Here is a 21,062-nt window from a genome sequence, read left to right as displayed (position 1 = left end):
GTCTTACAATATGACAGCAACAGCAGACAGTGTCACCTAGAAGTCATTTCAGTGGTTTGTTCGTCTCTCGTTCTTGCACTTCTATCATAACAATGCATTCTATCTGAGGAGAACATCTGTAACTGGCCTTGTTTCAATATATTCCACCACAGATGAATGTATTGATGATGCATAAATATAAACATCTATTTGAAAAAAATCCCTCATTTCTAAAAATCACCTTAATTAAATTACATATTTTGAACTGTAAGTTTTTTGTAATGTCTGCCACAGATGATCAAACTGTAAGGACAACCACCAGTTGTGTAGTTGTAAGTCCTTCAATGGGCTCTGTGGGTAACACAACATATTGTTTGTTGCTGCACTGTTTACTAAAAAATAACTTGAACTTAAACTGGTTTAATTTAAGCTGTGAGGTACCAAAAAAAACAGCTTGGACCTGGAATTATAACAGCCGCTAGTGAAATTAATTAGCAAAAGAAAAGAGCTGACTTTTGTATGTGTTTTCACATACAAAAAAGACAGCTGGGCAAAGATAATAACCCAAAATACAGCAGAACACGTCAACAAAGCATGGTGCACGCGCCTATTCACTCCAACAACACATTTGGTACGTGTTGCCATTGTTGACTTTCACACCTTTGGCAGAGTTTATTCTTACGCATACACCCACTGCACCGTGACAGCTTGAGAAATGAACAGGCACTGCAACGTTTCTCAATGTTTTTCACCCACTGCACCTGACACATGGCACCTGAAAGTAAAAATAAGCCTAATCACAATCGTCGCAAATTTGTTAAATACGGCAGACAGACGAGTTCAAGGGTTTTGAAGATACAGTTCACACCTCACAAAAAGCCACAAGAAGATTAAGAAGAACATTATTGCCAGCATACGACTATTTCATTAAAGAACAGAGTATTTCTAAACTTAAAATTGTGTTGAAACATGAGAATCAAGGCTTCTTGGTTAAGACTGTTAACTCCTTTGCCTCAGACGCCTTATTTTAAAAAACATGTCACTTTAGTTACAAAGACCAGATGGTTTAAATCAGGTCATTACACGTGAGATAAATAATGTGTTAACGGGAGTTTATTAACTTTTACAAATGTTGAACTGATGGGTTGCAGTTCAACACAAGTCTTTGGGTCTTTGTGTTTCTTGGCTCTTTGAATTAAAAGTTTATAATCCTTATTTTAAAATAAGTCCATCGTAGGCTATGAAGGTTCTCTCTGATTTCACAACAGCACATGCCTATTGCAGATTAACACGGAAGTGCACAGAGCAGCACACATAGTCTCGGTGTAAACTTGCATGACAGTGACCACACAACTGGGAATCACAAGTACCTCAGAAGGCAGGAATGTGAAGAATGTTGCTAAATTCTACTACAGCAAGAAGAGAGCGTAATATCCCAGAAGTCATACGTAAGGTCTACCGGGCAGGCGGCTGTGATCATAGGCAGAAGCCCTCGGAAGTCTTTCTGATTGATGGGGCCAGACCAGGCCAAGCGTCAGACAGCGACTCTGGCCCGACACACTGTAAACACAGCTTAATGGAGAGCAGTAATCCTGGCACTCACATGCACGGATGTAGGCAAACAGACATATATGAGCACTTAGATGTGCACGCCCCAAGACACATGTGAGTACAAAGCAGGAAAAAAAACACCCTCTCTTCTCTAAGTTAACATCCCCTGCTGCCTGCACCATGCAGACAAGTCCTGCACTCTAGAAGTGCAGCTTCCCGTCTGGTGTCTTACTCAGAATATGGTGAGAATTAAAAAGGGAAATAGCTTTAATGACCAAATAAGGTGTTAAATTAAGCTGTAGTAGTACTCTATTTCAGTCCCACAGGTTAAGCAGCATTCACAGATTTTTAACTGCTAAATGTGAGACACAAACACGATGTAATAAAGCCTTATGAAGCTTTTATGGCAAACTTGTTAGCAGTTACCTACTACTAGAAAAGACATAATATGGAGTCGTGTTTGTGTCCATCTAAAGAATGGAAGTTGAAAATTCACTTATTTCCTTCTGGCCTGGTCTGCACTATTTCTAGAGAATAGAATAATTAAAATATTAGGGTCTTAAGCTTGCTATATGTACCATTGTTTTCACTAGTGAGTTGCAAACTTTGCAATATGTTGCATATAGACTTGTAAAAAAAAAACCCAACAAGATTATAAAACAAAAATGATATACGTTCACGCAGGCTAAAATGCATTATAAAGCTGCAGAGTTGGGTGGTATTTTTCTGTCACCATAATCTTCTCCCAGAGACATCTTTTAATTACGTTTTAATGTAAAAGTATCAATCAGTACATCTTTAAACCCTACATGTTCTCTTAATGCTGCTGAAAGTGCAGAAATTAGATTAATGTTCCACTTTATGTTTCGTGTATATAGAAGATTTCACACCTGACAATGTATATGCTCTGTCCTGCTGTTCATTTCACACCTTTGCTGAAAACCTTAATACCTTCAGTGGAAGTTGTGAGGTAAAACAGGCTGTTGGAACACTCTATCCTCTGGCTGCCTCCCTCTTCTCAAGTGGTGCAAACACTGAAACTACAACAGATGGACAGCTCAAGAGAGAGCGAAAGGGGATCTAAATACTGCCAAGCCTTCTGAAAAATTGTGCTAGAAACTGCTGACATCATTCCAGCTGACCTTTCAGTCATACAGCCACAACAAACTAGTGTCATATGCAAAAAGTTCTCTTGCATGTGAAACTTGCACGTCGCATGTCACCATAGCATGATCGCTTCTCACACTGAAAGAGGAAATAAGTGCATTTTTATAAAGTACAGAAAAATCATGCTCACGCTCTATGACTACCCTCACCGCAGTGTTTGTTGAGTGCATGTCTCATCAGACTTCCTCCCTGAGTGACAGCGACAGAGTGGTGCTGTCAACATTTAAAGACAAGACAATCAGAAGAGGAAGTCCATGCAGTATTTTTAGCAGCACTTAAAATCTAAAAATGCCAGAGTGGAAGTTCAGTTTTAGTCCTGTTTAGATGGGAGGTAAGTATGCAATGTCCCAAATTGTGGGACATGACTATGCAAATGTATCCTAAACTGTGTCCAAGCCCCAGATTCAGGCAAAGGAGACATATGGCTGAGGAGCATGAGCCACACTACAGGCAGGCAGTGAGCAGCTGGTAGAGCATGGCAGGAGGAGAAGATGAATCAACAGCTTTAAAGCTCAGCTCATAGAGATGCAGACTGAAGACAAACACTATCCCACTCAAAAATATACGTGTCTATTGACAAAATCAGAATGTAGGTTGTAAAGACAGCAGTGAGATATGAGCAGTTTCATCCTTGATGGATCCTCATGGCTGAGGACTGCCCAAAATACTAAACCTCCAAATAAAGTCATGAAATCCAACAGTGGCAAAAAAAAGTAGGTCATTGTAAAGATGTTCTATATTCTTTGCTGTTCAAGAGTAAAACTTTTAATCACATTTCTTTTTCAATTTAAAGAGTCTAAAGTTTTGTTTTCCGCTAAGTGGCAACATGTTTGCACCATAGAATCATCTCTACACAAATGGGCCAGTGTTCCAATCCAAGTGTGACATTTGCAGATCTTTATGCTTTTCTTGGATCATAGCTAAATTATGCCCATGCATAAGTACCACAACAAGGCAGAACCATCTTCAAAACAAGAACATTGATTAATATCTTGGACAACACAGAGTACACTGTCTGCCAGCAGAGACACCTGCTCTGTGCTGCTCCCAGTGTGAACACAATTTATTTAGTCCAACAACTCTGATACTGGCATCACAGCTTATGAATAAACATGGAGTCATCAGTGATTAACAGACAGACCACGTTTCTTTAGCGCCTGTCAGCTCCCTCATTAGAAATCTGACAGTAAAATTACAAAAATCAGAGGTTTTAACACCCGAGTCCTGTTTTTTACTAACTTTATTTTTATCTTCTCTCAGATCAATATACGCAAATGGTATATGTTGATACTCTTATTCCATACTGTACTCCAGTACATTTGAGCCAAATGCCCAAGTTAAATAATTGTATAGCGTATCCATAGGTCCATTCAGAAGTGGAATATTTGTGTCCAGATGTGGGATATTCAGGTGCAGTACACCTCAGATGTGAAAGCTAACTGTATCACAATGAAGAGAATAAAATAAAGTGCACCACTGTTGAGGACAGATCTCAATGATATGCAAGGCTGGTCTTTTCAGTGTCCTGAATCACTGAAATCAGTTAATTTTTTTCACCAACTCATTCAGTGCTTGTCTAGAACCAGACTGCATAGTTCCACTCAATGAACTGAACTACAGACAAACAGTTATTATTCCTCATGATTGCCATCTTCTGGGTTTAAAGTGCTATATAACACTTGCAAATTTGTCAAACTCTGTCTATAATTGTTGATATTTTAAAAGTCTCCTCACTGAAAATTGGAGATGAAGACAGATTTTTAATGACTTCTTTTTAATTGATCTGCATTTTTCATCATTACTGTTGAACTTGCTGGGCCTGATTCTGGCAGTTAAAGCACCGACTATCACTCAGGGCTCTTGTTTACTGAGTGTACGTTCCGTGAATGAACCACTGGACATGCAACGTTCCTGTGCAGTAAGAATCTGCAACAATCACTTTTTTTTTTGTTTTTTACATATTTCTTGATGCATGATGAAATCACTGAGTGAGTGTGCCTCTGCAAGTTCACTTGCTACCAACAGAGCTCAACTGAACTGAGAAATACCCCGATTGTTTAAGGAAGTGATTCAGTTCAGTTCGTTCACCCAAAAGATTGTGGTTTTAAGTACAATAATTACATACATTGTAATACATAGATTTAGGCATTGTGTAACTACAATGCAAGTTTAAGCATCTGTCCTAGTGTCGCTGTAATAGCCAACATTTAAAAGTGGCAGTCGGAGAGTCGTGTGGTGAACACACCACAATACCCAGTCATTTCAATTAATGATTGCTTAGTCGTAGATGAAGTCAGAGAACTTTGTGAAAAGGAAATCACATTATCTGAGAACTTACACTAGTATTTATAACATCTGTCTGTTGCCTGCATGATGTGTCAAGTTTTCAAAGCTTATTTCTCGTATTTATTAACCTTAATAATACAGTGACTGTAAAGAGTAGAGCAATATTCAATACACCCTTTTTATCTAGAATAGAATCGAATAGAACTTTATTGATCCCCTTGGTGGAAACCTCAGGGAAATTGCTGAAAAAGAAAACAAAAAAGATTTACTTGACTGTTTTGCGTTTGTTGAACCCATTGTCTCCTTCACAGTCTCCTCCACACTGACACAGAGCTGTGCACATTAAGGTGGCTTTATTGTTTTTGCAATGCAGTGTTTCATTCAGCCACAACTTCAGAGTTCAAGGATGAACTGGCTTTATCAAAGTGTTGACCACAACAGTCTTCAGTCACAAGAGTGCAAACAGTGTAAATGATACTCAACATTTCCACAAGGATCCTGGTCAGAAAGTGGAACAGGTCAAACATGTTTGTTTTCACCCATGAACAGGAAACCTTTCCATTGGTTGAAATTGTTTCTTTGCGTGTCTATAAAACATATTTTAGGTTAACCTTTGTATTTTGTGTAATAAACCAAGGCATCTCTGCACACCATACAAGTGTGTGTGTGTGTGTGTGTGTGTGTATGTGTGTATCTGTCCTTTGCCTTTCTCAATAGCTTTTTATCTGATTTACTTCAAACGTATTGTTTGTAATGCTGAGAACAGAACAAAGTGCAGTGTTGAACCTAAAGTAGTTTGGATGAACGGTTCTCGAAAAACATTAAGAGATAAATATTAAATGGCGTTCCTTGGTTACGGGAGAGCTGGAATGACTAAGTAATGTGATGAAATCATCAGTTACAACAAAGGTGCTTTGCTATGATGGCTAAACACAATCAGAGCAAGTGTTTCCCCAGAGTACAAGCTTCAGCTAAAAAGAAAAACCTTGCCCATGATCATCTAAAGTGTAGAGTAAACTAAAGTAAAGAGTGTTTTAGACAGAGACCCAACAATGTGGTGCTCTGTAGCCAATACAAACTGTGAAGGTGGAAGAGCAAGTATCCTGGAGTACATCATAAAGACTGCAGTGACAGTCCTAAGACAAGCATGATGTAGACTGTTGAGATTATCAACAAGCAGATCATCTTCTGTTCACTTAAAAAATACTTACAAAATGGATTTCTCTCAATGTTTCTTATCACCGGCATGTGCAAGTTCTTCCTGGACTGCTACTGTTAGGCTAATGTTACATTACACCATGCGTCATGTCACACTGTTATTCTGCCCTTTAATATTTTCTGTTTTCTTACTCATACATGGCTGTTGGAGTAAACAGAAAATATTAATGTTATAGATTGCTGTTACAGTCTGTAAATCGTTTCAGTTACCTTACGTTCCCCAACTAATGCAAAAATACATTTGTCAGTGATTATCTCCTGCAGTGATAAACTGAATCTATGTCATACTCATTTTCAGTTTAAGTCAAACACTTGAGTAAAAATATTGATTCTTCAGATCAGAGAAAAGGTTTCTATAACATACAGTGATTAAATGATCTCCATGTTCTTTCGAATAAGGCTGAGTATTTTTCTGATCAGGCATTAAATGTATAAGGTCTGTTATTGTTATGAACATCATCACAGTGGCGACGGAAAAAATGTGACTTTGATGATTTGACAGTTGTTTAAATCATATGAGATAGTTTTGTATTAATCAAGTTGAAAAAAAAAAAAAAAAAAACTTACTTAAAAAATAATTGTTAAGTGTAGCTCCAAACTACATCATACCTGGAGCCATGTAGAGAAAGGGTTACAGTTAAAACTGTGTAACGACATGCAATTGGCTCACTCTGGATAGGTACGTTTTAAATGGACCCTGCATTATTCTTTTGAAGAAGGACATATTGAATATTGCTCTACTCTTTACAATCACTGTATCATCAGGGTAATTAACAGAAGGGTTAAACTTTTGCAACTCTACACACAAAAGACATCATAATATGCAGTCTAACCGAGGTTCCACAATTCATTTTTTCTGTTATTATGTTTGGTTCAGAAGATATGACGCAAAATACATCATTTGAAAGTTAAATGGTTGCCATGGCCGCCACAAAATGTTTCTCGCTTTAATAAAACGTGGACATTTAACCTAAATTTGGCACAAATCCCTGGACTAGTACTGTAAAACTGGGGGAAGCAGTGGAGGAGAGAAAAGAAAGTGATATGAAAAAGTGATGACAATGGCAGAGAAGACATACGGCATAATGACAGGGAGACACAAATGTCAGATAGGAGGGAGTGAGGGAAACAAAACGAGGAATGGGGCGGAAGCAGTGGGGCGTTGGTGTCCCTCGGCCTCGGCTGTACCTGTGCTGCTGTACTCACTTCATGCATCACCCTGAGAGCGGCGTGTCTGCTCCGGCCCCCTAGGAGATTAATTAGCAGCCTCAGCCAGCGGAGGAGCTGCTGAGATAGGCACCCAGCTCAACAGCGAAGATAAATTACTTCACTGGGAAGCTCAAAGTTCAGCTATTTTACTACATACAAAACAGCCTGTCTGAGGATTTTTGGAGCCCCAAAACTGCGTCATTATCTGGTGTAGGTGAAAGAGGAGTAAACAAAGGAGGGTGCAGCGAGTGCATTGTTCTCTCGGCTGAACACATTTCGCTAATCTGAGCACACTGAGTTAGGCAGCATGCATGTTCTCTTCCTTTATTTTGTGAACACTTAACTCTGACTTTGATCAGAGTTTGAATTTTTTTTTAAAATTTGAATTTATTAATCACCAGAATCAAGCTAACATCAACATTACTTATCAAACTGGACTGAATATTTAATTTTCTTTTAATGTATAACATAACTACACAACACGCTGTATGTATGTATGTATTCAGCACAGCCACTTATGAACAAAAGTAGCACAGTAATGTGACAGGTTTCCTACTTTTACAGCACATGCTATAGCTATAGTACAAAAAACAGCCTTGGGGGAGAATATCATAAAAAGACTGAAATAAATGACAGCTGAAATGTCAGGTTTAAATCTCTCTCTCTCTCTCTAAATTTTCAGTTCAGAATGTCAAATCTGGTCCACATAATTAGTTTCTTTCAATGTCAGAGACAGAAAAGTAGGACATAAGAAGATTCACACTGGAATACTCAAGGCTGCACCCAGGGGAACGGGAAACTAGATGTTACTAACAATGTATTATGCCACACACTATAAATCCTCCCCACTGGTTCCATCTTATTCTTATTTCTGTATCACTGTGGGCAGCCTCATCTGTTTTTTTGGTTTTTTTTCTTCCTTTTTTTTGCCTCTTAAGGCCTAATTCCTTCTATTTTCTGGACTGTTCATCTCCTCAGCGTTAATAGTCAGAGGTTGTTGCTGAGTTACAAAGCTCTCTGGTGATTTTGCTTCTGGGACAACATCAGGACTTAGATAGAGATTAATATTGGCTAAAACTATTGAAATAGATGAAGAGGTAGAATGCTACTAGTGAGGCTGTTACAGAAATAGTAGACAAATAATGTAATAATTGTGCAGTATTATGAAAGAGAGAGCTATACTGGATATTCACTTTTTCAGGCAAATATAAATGAAGGAGAAACCCTGCATGAGATGGACAGAGCTGCCTTTCTGATACACTTTCTGGAACTAATGAAAAGAGAATCGGTGTTGTTGCTACAAAGGGAACTGACTGTCCTGAATATTTCACAGCAAGACAGACAGGGAGCTGAGCAGAGGTCATACTTTCAAATTTGGCTAAGAGCTCAAACAAAGAAATCCTGTCTGCATTAGAAAAGCTGCAAGACAAAGTCAAAAAACAAGATGTATACGGTAGCTTTTTACGCAGTACCTTACACTGTTAAAGATGCAGCTTCTGGGAGTTTTTCACCAACACAGTCACTGCAGACCAGTGCTTTGAGAAAACTATTCCTATGTTTTTTTGAATTTACATTCTTGCCGCGAATACAATGCAAAGTTAATGCAATGCAAATGCACACCACAAGCATGAGGTGTAATACTGCTTTCTCTACTTTGACAATTAAAGCAGGCAGTAAAGCACATCAGCTACAAAAAGGTTTGGAAATATCTTTTGCGTTGAACAAGTATTCACTGTGATCATAATACCGTACAGGCAGAAAGAACGTTTATAGAAAACCACTACGCAACTTCCTTCAGCAAACATAACAATCCCCCATGGACAAGAAAGATTCACAGTAAAACTGAAATGAAAATGTGAACAGCAGGTCAGTTTTGTAAACTGCTGGCAACCTTGTAATTGGCATAATTTTTATGACAGCTCTCTCACTGGGAATCGGGAACACAGACAGTAATGCACTGGCAAAAACAGGTAACGAACACATACACAAAGATGCATGTCAGACAGAAAATATATGAAATAATGCACAGATGAATGTTTGGAGCTGGATTTTCAATAAGCTTGCAACATTTGACACTTAATGTATGGCTTCAGCAGAGTCAGGCTGCATAGGGCCAGCGTGGTTTGGGTGTCTGGGGAGTAAAGTGGCTCTTTATTAAGCTTAAAATATAATGTGGCAAGAACCAGAGGACTGCTGAGTGGTGGACGCGACCATTGTGCATAATAAATCAATTTAATGATTCAGCTTGCTAATGATAACAGTGTAAAGCCTCTCAGTGACTGCATGCTTCAGATGGTTTTCTAAAATATATATGTTTTATTGTTCAGGTCAAAGTCAGTGCCAGTGTAAACTCTCCTCAGATAAACTCAGAACTGGTTGTGAAACTTTTTTGTTGCTCAGCAACCCCACAGCCCATATATTTGCTCTTTTTCTTAACATTGTTGTAACTAGTGACTAAAAAGGAAAGTATTTCTTGAGGATATAGCTGCTTTATCACATGTGTTTCTGTGCTTTTCTTCATCTTGAGTGGCCTAATTTTTTGTTTATGATTAATCAAAGCCATGTAATTTCGATTATGCATTAGTCTCAGCAACAACCTCTATTTTTTATTCAAGAAACATGATCAGTATCACTTTACTGTTAACCACTGAATTTTCACAAGCAGCTGTCACCTGCTGGACACCTTGTTGAAACTAAATCAGGGATGCATTCAGGAAATATGAATGTTTTCAGAATGCACACATGTAGGAAAAAAATATATGAAGTCCACTTTCTCTTTTAAATTGTTTGCTTTGTATTGCCCGATGGCACTCAGCATTAGGTTCAGTTATGGGATGATGGACTTACATAGAACACTTCCGTTATTGCAAAATTAAGCAGTTTAATTGTTCTAAACATCCATTCGGACATTCTGAAACATTTGTGCTTCCTGTAAAGTCAAGTACCTTCCGCTGAGGACAGAGAATACAAAGCCAGCGGATGGGACCCAGAGCTAAAAATTGTGTACATGCTTCTCGTGGCGGTCACCTGAGAGCACATCCCTTCCATCTGACTAACCTGTGTTTGTCAAAGCCAGAGTCGTGCTGCTTGGCTGATCTGACTATCCCCCACCGGCACTTGGCAGTGCACACACAGCCTGAAAAAATCTACCATCCTTTGAATGCACCTTTCAAGTAGGCGATGAGCCTCTCAGGATAGTGCACAACAAAGTAGGGCAGAAGGGAACTTGGCAGCGTATGTGTTGGTGCAGAACCAAATACAGATCTCAAATATTGAAAGGCAGATGCATGCACGCTCTCACAAACTCCATCTGATGCACTTAGAAGCACTGAGTGAAATATTGATAGCTCCAGGAGATTCAGGCTGCTCAGCTTGTGCTGTGTCTGCATTGAAAATGAGAGCGTGTGCATGTGTGCGTTACTGTGGGTTTGTTAAGCCTGGTATTTTATAAATTCTTGTCAAAATAAAAAGTCTGAACAAATATCTCTTGGTTCTTGTCTGTTCCCAAAATAAAACTTTGGAGTCGACTTATTCAGCAACAAAACAAGACAGTCCTATCTTCTGGCAGCCACATCTGAAATAAGACCCCATTTAAATGCCACAAAGAACTGCTGATTATCATATTGATGTGATTAACAATTAGTGCAGTTATTAACCCACACAGATAAGAAGCAGCCCATGTGCCAGTTAAATCACGAGCCGAGGGGACAGCACAGCTCCACGTGAGCGCACCGCCTCACTCCACGTATATTTTTGAGTCCTTCCTCTCTTCTATCTGGCCAAGACTGAATAGAAAGTCCTAATGGGTAGAAGTGATTATTGACCACCTAAAGTTGAATAGGCGAGATGAATAGGTGCTGAATGCCTCAAGATGTTGCCATAAACACGGAGGTGCAGTGGACAAATTGACTGGTCTTCACGTGAACACATCAGACCCCAATCTGTCAACCAAAGCCATCAGCGCACGCCACCTGCTAGGCTGTTTTCACTCTGTCTGGCACCAGGTAATTCAGCTCAACCTCTCTCAAATGGTTATTGAGCACTTTTGAATAGAAAGTAGAATAGAAAAAAAAAACATTGCAAAGTGAATAATAGCAATAGCCCCATGTTCTGCAAAATGTAATCATTTTCACTGCAGAAAAATACATATTCCTGCATTTGGCTAAAGGAAAACAATGTTGGAAACACTGCACACCACTTCTTAGCCATATCTCGCATGTGCACACATTCTCACATGCACTCGAAAACAAATAAACAGAACTTCAGATGGCCACAGTCTGAGGCATTTCACAGCACGAGAAAGGTGACAAACCACAACCTGCTACCAGGAAGGTGCAAAAGCTGCTACAACAGATTTTTCAGAATGAAAAGATAAATTATTACCAGCAAAATACAGCAAACCACCATTTAAAAAAACAAACAAACACACAACTGAAGTAGAGTAATAAGACAGAAAAAAGGAGAGGTAGATAAAAAGGAAGGGGAAAAGAGAGAGGAATTTGCAGAACCAGGTGTAACCTAGAAAAAAAAAAGAGAAAATGCCACTTTACTGTCTTCGGTCCCAGAAAAGCCCAAAGCCCTTGTAAATAGGAACAGGAAGGATTGAGAAATAGTAGAGTTAGTTATTGACATCCAGCACAGAACAAGACAAAGAGATGCACACAGAGAGACAACAAAAAGGTCACAGGACAGATGCACATGTGAAGATACACAGCTGCACTGCACAAGTGTACAGTCTGATGCCCTACCTGTTTGGCTGAGCTGAGAGGTACTCCGGCTCTTGCGCGACATGCCAACCATGGCCTGCATTTTGGCACCAATGCTGGAGCGCCTCTTCTTGTCGTCAGTGCCTACCGTGCCAACCGCCGTGTCCGACTGGCTGCCGTCCGTCTTCTCCAGGTTACACATGTCGCCGCTGATGCTTGTGCTCTTGGTCATGTTCACGCCGCCCGATGAGCCCATCTGCCTGTTTTTCATTTTGGATGCAAAGTCACTGTCAGCCACCACCATTGACACGGGGGGCAGGCGAGGACAGAGGAGAGAGGACAGGGCCGAGGAGAGAGGAGGCCAGCGGAAAGAGAGGACGTGAAAAAGAGAGATGATGGAAGAGGAAACAGGGGATTATGGAAGAGGAAAGAAGAGGGCAGAGGAGAGGGACAGGTAATGACAAGGTGTAGGGTGAAAAGGAAAAAAGGACAGAGTTCAGGTACAGGAGTTCATGACTTACAGTATAGTTGAGTTTAGGGTTTAAAACGGATGCTCTTCATATTCTACAAGGGTTTTTTGTGCAGTGAAAGATTTATTCTACTACATTTAGCTCCTTTAAGGCAGCTGTGGCTACAATCGTAGCTACCAGCACCGAAATGAATGTGTGTGAATGAATAATTGACAGTGTAAAGCGTCTTTGAGGGCCTAGAAAAGCACTACATAAATCTGATCAATGATTATTATTTATATTATTATTATTAAATGTTTTTTATGCATGTTTTACCACCTAACTCACAAGAATGTTGCAGGATTTTCAGCACTATTAGCAGCTACTTCTCCTAGAATTTGATACTTGTTTGTTTATTAGGTTATAAAGCATTACCATTTGTTGGATTTAAATAATGTACACCCAATATACCACAGCTTAATAAGCATAATGGTGCCTGATACAAGCTGAGAGACAGTTCAAAATGCAAGCGCTCTCTTGCTCTCTTTCACACGTCTGTTAACAGAAAATAAATTGCAGCGTCTCTGCACCTGAGTCGTGACCACGCACTCCGAAAGAAAAGTTGTCTGTCATTAGCATTATTCTCCAGCTCTTCCTGTTTGAGAGGATATAGGGCAGTGTCCAAATTAAGGTCTTATTTTAGCTCTGCCAGTAAAATTATCTTTAAGAGACAAATTACATTCTGTATCATAGGCTCTGCATTCTTAATGGGATGAGTTATGTGTAGCGCCCTCGGGCAACTGTTCATTAATTAAAGTGCCTGAGCTCCATCATGTAACTATATTATAAAGACAACTTATGAAGTGACGAGCCGTCTAAAACTGGAGAAGGATCAATGCATTTTGACGGATGACTCCATCAATTACTTCAGTTAGACTGCAAAATCTGACTAGTCCAACTCCACTGTATTAGAATTCGTAGGATAAGGAGTACGTAATGGAGATTATGTCGGACATTGTTGCACTAAAAGCGTAGGTAGCAATATGTCATTACACTGTCACTGGCTTCAGTAGTGTGCCATGTCCAAATCCACCAGGTGTTTATAACGTGGTCTGTGCTTTATGATGCCACAGAGGAAAGGGCAGCTCACGTTTTGAAGCAGTTAGATCACAATAATATTTTCAGTTGTAATGTTTCACAAGCACAAATGTTTGCTCATATTAATCAGGTCTATGTTGACACAAACGCACTGGCACGTTTGCACTTGCTAAACACTGAGCTCTGCTTCTTTATCTTTGTTGCTTTGGTTGTCATCTGCTGCTGAAATAAGTCAGATGTGCTCTTAAAGCGAGCACGTTCACTCTACCCTGGCCTGCAGCCTTTTGTTTATCCCAGTTTTATTGCCAGTGGGTTCTGGTATGGATCAGCCTGTGCTTTAATACATAACTATCGAATGCTTATTGAAGGATTAACGTCTTTGATCAGTTACTGCAGCGCGGCTTTGAAGCGGACTTCAAGCGTGTCGACTCCTGACAACACCACAGGCCGCTGTGCTACAGGTGACATTCTAAAATATGCTCTTTCACTATCATCACAGCGAGGCTGTATTTCATCTGGTCGGCGCAGGGTGATAACGCTGCCTCTTTTATTACATCAAATATCAGCACAGCAGCGAGGTTATGGGGGAGATTAGGGGGGGGGGGGGATTGCGGCCTCTACAAATTATAACCAATTGAGGTTAAAATGTATGAGCACAGAGCCTATTCAGACCCTTTCAATTAAAAATTCATGTTCTGTGAAATATTTAAAAAGATTCAATTATTGAAAATTAGATTCAATTTATTCATCTAATAGAACCAATGTTCTCCTCGTCCAACTGGACACACTGTACGAGGCAACGTGTTTATATCTAGGACAAGCCTTAATCGATGTCAAGGAAGTAGGTCAATAACGAAGTTTAAAATGTAACATTCGTCTGACATGCTTTCCATCCAAACTGATGAACATACTATGATGCAGACAGAAACTCCACTGAACAAACTGAACGAATACGATGCTGGAAAAATGAATTTTAAAAGCCATACTGCACGGGTTTGTATGAGTTCGTTCAGTTCTCCTAAAGGAAGAACTTCTCAATGGGCTCAATACATACATTCTATTGATCTTACTCAACTTACAGTACTTTTTCTGCCAAAATGGACTGATATCAAATGTCTGTCCATAGTAGACGCATCCCACTGATGTAAAAGCACTCAAACAGATGTCTAATGTATTAATGCTTTCACATACTGCTCTACATGGATAGTTTACTCTGACTTTGCCTTCAGTAAACAGAACTGCGTAAAATAATTTTGCAGCACCTCCTATCACTACTCCCTGAGCAGGTCTTGGCACTCACTCTCTGTGTAAATGTGCCTGCTTGGAAAACTGGGAGTCTCCAGGGATTTCTGATTTTCAACCTCACCCCAAAGAACACAGTGTTCCTCATCATGCAGATTGCTCACTGTGCATTTTCATTTAGGCCAAGATGTTCCCAAGGCTAAACAAAACCAGGAAATGTTTGTCTTGTGAAAGTACCTGTCTGTACTGTGTTTAATGTTGTAATCTGCATAAAGCACTGTAACAGAATAATAACACCGCACTATGAGACAGAATAGGTGGGAAACATCTTGACTTTTGGTTGTCTATAATTATACTATACATATTAATAAAGATATTTCTAATTATTAACATCACAAGTAAGAAACAATCTGTTAATGCAGTGGTCAAAAATCTATTCAGTGTTAAGCCACTTAAAAAAACAAACCAAAAAAAAGCCGATTCTGCTCGAAGAAAGTCAATCTATGGATGTTTTGTAATCTTGCATTATTAGTGTTACTATTACTCTTATGTGGTCAGATGACGTTTAAACACAATAAATACTGCTGTGACCACAGTGTGAAACACACTGGACAACTGTATCAAGGGTGGCTGTTCAGATATATGGTTTATTCAACTTTAAAGGGGCCATGTACCTGCTTCTACAACTTGGAAGCAGCAGATACGCTGTTTTGACAGGTGGATCATTGAATGCGGTATGAAAATGTAAAATTCATCTAAGATGCATCTTGTGCTCCCCCCTCATCTTGTTCATCTTTCAGAGGATCATTGCTTTTTTTAGCAGGTGAGACAGAAAGACGGGTTTCCATGGCAACTGGCCCCCAGTCAGCGCATTAGCATGTGTACACGCCTGTCAACACAACTATGGAGTTCTTTAGTCAGAAAGTGAAGTGAGCAGATCTGAAGCGACTAATTAAAGTCTGGAGATGGTATTTATCTCAGGCTGTAGCTTGGACACAGGGCTGTTCTTGAGTCACTCACTGTGTTCAATGGGCAGGTGGGCAGAGGGTTAAGTTAAACACTTTTTACTTTCAGTAATGATCACCTCTTGTCTTTCAAAACTGTCAAAATAATCAAGAATACCCTCCCTCACATGAATACAAGGTCACCTGGGCAAACATTTTAAATAAAAGAGACAAGGAGGAGAAGAAGTGATGTGGAATTTAAAAGAGCTGATGCCGCGCTTCTATCATCCTGGAGACTCCTGGACAAAACATCAGCTTAAAATGTGTGTGTATAAGCTTCTCTCTGCAGCGGAAGCACTCATGGACTAAAAACACATACGGCCGTCATGATGTTCATATGCCAAGCCAACGTGAACAGGCCTGTTTAATGTGTAGCAGATGTATATTTACACTGTGACCTCAATACATAAGGGATGAGTCATAAGTAAATGTAGCTAGTAGCCATGTTTCTGCTGAATCACACTGCTTTGCTGTTCTCACACACAGATAAGCAGTGAATAAACCTTTAAGGACTTGAAACAGGTAGCATCTCAATCATTACAACACAGGAGAATGACTCCCCCAATGATGTCCGTGCACACGGCGGATAATTCTTAAGTAATTACACAACAGTTCTTGAGGTTCTCATAGAGAAGATGATTTCTCTGATTACTGCTTGAGTTTGTTACACAGGCTGATGTAACTGTTGTTATTGCAGGGGTTTCATAACAGCATGTGGAAAATAGAGGTCTCTTTTCTTATCTTTCTGTCCATGATACAATACAACAGGGTTCTTCTCATTTTCATGAGTTAGCATATTGTGGGATTTGTGGCTTTAATACCCAATACACTAATAGCTCCTATTTGAAGGTCTTGATTCATGGAGTCGCAAGGGCACAGAGGCACGAAACAAAATATTCTGAAAAACGATCGTGTTCAGCTTTTTGCTATTGCTTGAAAACTGTGTCACGGTTTAAAGTACATACTGTGCGTATCTGCAGTACAAATCAATAGATTAAACACATGTTGATGGCTTCAGGCTGTTGAAAATACAGTATGTTTTAAAAGTTTAAGGAAGGGAGGTAGTGTGGTTAGAAATGGCACATTTGAGCAGAAATAGTTGGGCTCTGCTTTTGTAATTTGTAATTAACAAGCCATGTTTTAGAATAATCGTTTGATTGCAATTACACATATTTGACTGCCAAAACACTGCTGAAACTGCTTTTGTTTGAAATCTTGCTTGCGTTGTTGAACTACATGTATTTTACATATTTGTTTATTCCCTATTTAGTTACAACAGTCACTCAGAGCAGCAGACTTCACAAAGCACTGTTCACCTTGAAGTTTTCTGTGTTTCCGTGTTTCCTTTTTTTCCCCTGTAGCATCCTGCCTTTTGTATGAATGCACATTATATATACTTTATTCTGGTCATCTGCGCCACCTGAACAGTGCAGCGGCAATTTCCTCACACCATGTGATTCACAGAAAGCATCAAAGAAACTAATCATAAGGCATAAGCGCTGCGAAATTGGATCCTGAGGCTTTTTAATATGTCCTGACTTCCTGATTAGATGCCGTGGACCGCTAATGTAATATCCAAACAATTACTATTCACATTAATAATCATTCCTGCTTAGCAAACACACGTTTCACTCCTGTGGTTTATTGTTTCGTTGAAAAAAAATTACAATAAATAAAAATAGGATATTTGTGAAATACTGTGTTAACATGAGTTCATGTTTCTGTATTGTCACACAGAGCCTAACACTGTAGAATGTTTTAACATCAGTATTTTGAAGGTAATTATTAATGTATTTAGTGCGTGCTGTGTGCAGCTGCAACATTCCCGTTGACATTCTCAATAAACCTTACATGTATGTCGCCTTGAATGTCTCTTCTCATGTGTTAAAGTTCCAGTAAACTAGAATGTGCAATGACTCACATGCATGTACATTATCAGTTTATACTGTAGCTGTCATGAAGGAATTAGGGTCGATTACACAGATAGGACTTGTCGACATGTAAAAACAGGACTGATCCAGCTCACTTTCAGTCAAGATGAAATGCATAGTTTGAAATTGAAATAGAGTAGTTTAACTTGAGGATATAATTGCATACGCAGGGTTTCAAATCACAATATTATAATGTAATTAAGTTTTCAGTGGCTTTACTGAAAGTGAATTATTTGCTGGTTGACATGTAGGGATAAGGGCTGCGGTGTAGAGAAAGAAAATGAAATGTTTTTGACATGTCGAGGACTAGCTGGAGGAATGAAGGAGGTTAGGGTTGGCAAGTTGCAAATGCAGAATGACACACAGCAAGTGAAGAACACAGACTGATACACAAAATATTAATGCAACATCCCAACACTGAGCAGCACAGACAGTAAAGCAACACAGACTGCAGCCTCAGAGCAAACCAACGAACAACTGGACGGGTCTCAGGATTCTTAATCTTCTTTTTGCATTGATCTGTAATCTAAGCTGCACTGTATAAATACTATGCATACACGTGTACACCTGCTATGTTTCTGCCACGTGTATTCAGCGCTGTGCACATGCAGAATATGTTGCCTCCATCAGACTGTTCTCACCGGTGCAGTGTTAATCGCACATGAGAGGGTTTAGCTTTTATCCTAATGTGTTTTCTCTTAAGACCAAGGAGGAGTGCTAGTGTTGGTAAGAAGCACTAACTTGGGTCCTGCTGTGAGCATGATTTGATAGTGCAAACATTTCTTTAAGAGTGTAAGCAAAGCTTTTATCTGGCTGTGGGATTTCAAATCAGTTTGTTCTTGAATTTGCTCTTGACATACTTTTTAGATCTGTTAGTCGAGCACTGATCAGAAACGAAGCTATAGTCTCTTGTGGCCACAATGAAATAGTGTGAAACTAAATATAGTCTTAACATGTTAGAAGCAAAGTCTGTCTGCATCAACTTAAAGGTTAAAGACATTGATACATGCATTCAGACATGTATGAGGAACCAATTCCATTGAATTAAAACAATATGTTTTCATGCTCCTGGTAAAATACTAACAGTTATCTCTGACCTAAATCATACCACATTTTTGAATTGCACACATGGTAAAGGCCACGAAAGTAAAATTAGAGTTGCAACTGTGCCAAACAGAAATGTGTCAACTGCTATCTGCTAACAAACTGTGTAAGTCTGACTTTGTAACTTTGTGGTGCAAAGTATGTGCGAGTGGAAATCATTAATGTTTCAGTCGAATCTACTATGGAAACATATGAAGGAATTTTTCATCTTCTCCAGCATCTTTTTGTTCACCTCTGTGCCGTTGCTCCTGGACAACATGCCCATCCACACAGCACGGGTCTGGTGAGTAAGGTTCATGGGGCAACAGTTCAAAGCCACATTTGGCTATTTCTGCCACCTGTTCTGTGTGAACGGATGCATTGTCCTGAAGCAACAGCACGCCAGCTTTCCTCTTTGTTTTTCTTTGATTGCTTCAAACTTTTGAAGCATGTTTTCGGGTGAGTTCGAGAACATTTTGAAGTACCCTCGTAATATCACATTTCCTCATCGTACTGTGGCACTTACATACCCACGCAACCCCCACTCCTACATTTACAAACACTTACTGAACACATGCATACTCAGTCCTTTATACTGCTGCGGAAATCACTTGTGCGCAGGTGCTGCGAGCAATGTGTCATTGCCAGCTTTCGTCTACAGAGAACAGCCGACGTTCTACACCTTCGACTATGTTAGACTGGCAGACATTCTACACCTTCGTCTACAGAGAACAGCCAAAGTGATTTGCGTCATGTGGTAGCAACATGCCGCTTGTGTTTACGCATAATAGCCCAAGGCGCAATGCGACTGATTTCGTGCAGATGGGTCACATATCTTAAAATCTCAGATATTAAACTGAACCTGTCTGTTTCTGTTTGTTGTGATTTGGATAAATCATTATTTGGAAAGAAAAGCTGACACCAGAATAAAAAGCCAGTTCTAGTGCCATCTTTGGCTCCAGGGCTTAAACATGTTTCATCTCTGAGACTCTGTTGAACTTCTAACAGCACCGGCAGTGATGTCAAAGGGTCCTGCAATACATCTGTACGCCACGTGAGAAGGTGAAAAGGTAAACCAGTGGAGGTCAGCTACAATGAGCTTTAGCTAGCATTTAAAGTGACTCTTTAAATGCCAGCTGTAGTGCTCCCAGCGTGTCTGTTTCTGATGTGTAAACAGGCTGCATGGGTTACCAACTGTTGCCAGCTTACTATCAAGTAGTAACGCTACTCTACTTTAGTATCGGTGAGGGTTAATAGGGCCACAGTTATGTCATCATCGAGGTTAAAGGGTTGCAGGATAGTCACCACACTCTGCCTTGCACGTTGTCATATAAACATGCAAAAGTCAGAAGGTCACTGGGAGCTACAGGTCCACACTACTGTTAGTGTTTTCTTATTGTTAGTCTACAATCAGAGGCTGCCACACGTGTTACCTGAGGTCAGTCTCTGAGATACTCCTCTGGTGCAAGTCCTCTTCTTTCTCCACCAAATCCTCCTGATGTTCCTTGTCTGTGTCTACCTTCCCCCCTGATCCCTTCCTCCCTTCCCGCGAGCCCTCCTTAGCAGCCCCCCTTCCCCTCTCTCCCCCCTCATCCTCCTCTCGCACCTCCCCTAACTGCTCGTCCCCCTCCCGAGACTGGCTCCTTGATCGTAATTGGCTGAAGACGGAGACAGAAGCAAAGAGAGCGGCAGCACATGCAAAGCAGAAAGAAAAACCAAACAAAGCATGAACAATGTCAACAACAAGAGAAAAGAGAAGACGAACACAGAGACACAGCGCAGCCGAGATCACAAGCAGACTGATTCAAAGTAACAGAAAACAGAACAGTAAACTTACAGCGAAGCGCCATGCAAATGAATTTGTTTTTGTTTTGATATGAGACAACACCCAAACAGATGCAATGGGTTTAATGTTTCACTGCGTATTGCCAGAAATGGACAAACCTCACGGCCTATATGAGCAGAGTTCAACTGTTTGGCTCCAGATTTTCTAGAACAGAGCCAAACCTGAACTCATCACAGTGAGAAAATGACACACAGTGCTACGGGGTGCATTTTCTCCTTCATGTTTAACCAGATGCACACCATTTCAAAACTGAAAAGATCTGGACCTGGTAATATATATCGAGTTCATGACTG

General features: G+C 39.9%; 1 protein-coding gene across 6 annotated transcripts in view; it reads right to left on the bottom strand.

The window, feature by feature from the left end:
- rims2a (regulating synaptic membrane exocytosis 2a) overlaps positions 1-21,062 on the bottom strand; it is a 143,899-nt gene that overhangs the window by 8,675 nt on the left and 114,162 nt on the right. Inside the window, exons 22-23 of one of the 6 annotated variants that reach the window (XM_008279177.1) lie at positions 20,357-20,581; positions 12,159-12,376 (exon numbers count right to left, since the gene is read on the bottom strand). The exons of 3 other annotated variants lie outside the window; for them this stretch is intronic. In XM_008279177.1, the coding sequence (XP_008277399.1) occupies positions 12,159-12,376; positions 20,357-20,581 (443 nt within the window). Of the gene's footprint in view, positions 1-12,158; positions 12,404-20,356; positions 20,582-21,062 lie in introns of all 6 variants that reach the window. 2 more of the 6 variants (XM_008279175.1, XM_008279174.1) reach the window with 2 other exon arrangements.

This window comes from Stegastes partitus, unplaced genomic scaffold (genome assembly GCF_000690725.1).
Source record: "Stegastes partitus isolate 25-593 unplaced genomic scaffold, Stegastes_partitus-1.0.2 Scaffold146, whole genome shotgun sequence".
NCBI classification, from domain to species: domain Eukaryota; kingdom Metazoa; phylum Chordata; class Actinopteri; family Pomacentridae; genus Stegastes; species Stegastes partitus.
This window is presented reverse-complemented; position numbering and strand designations above follow the sequence as displayed.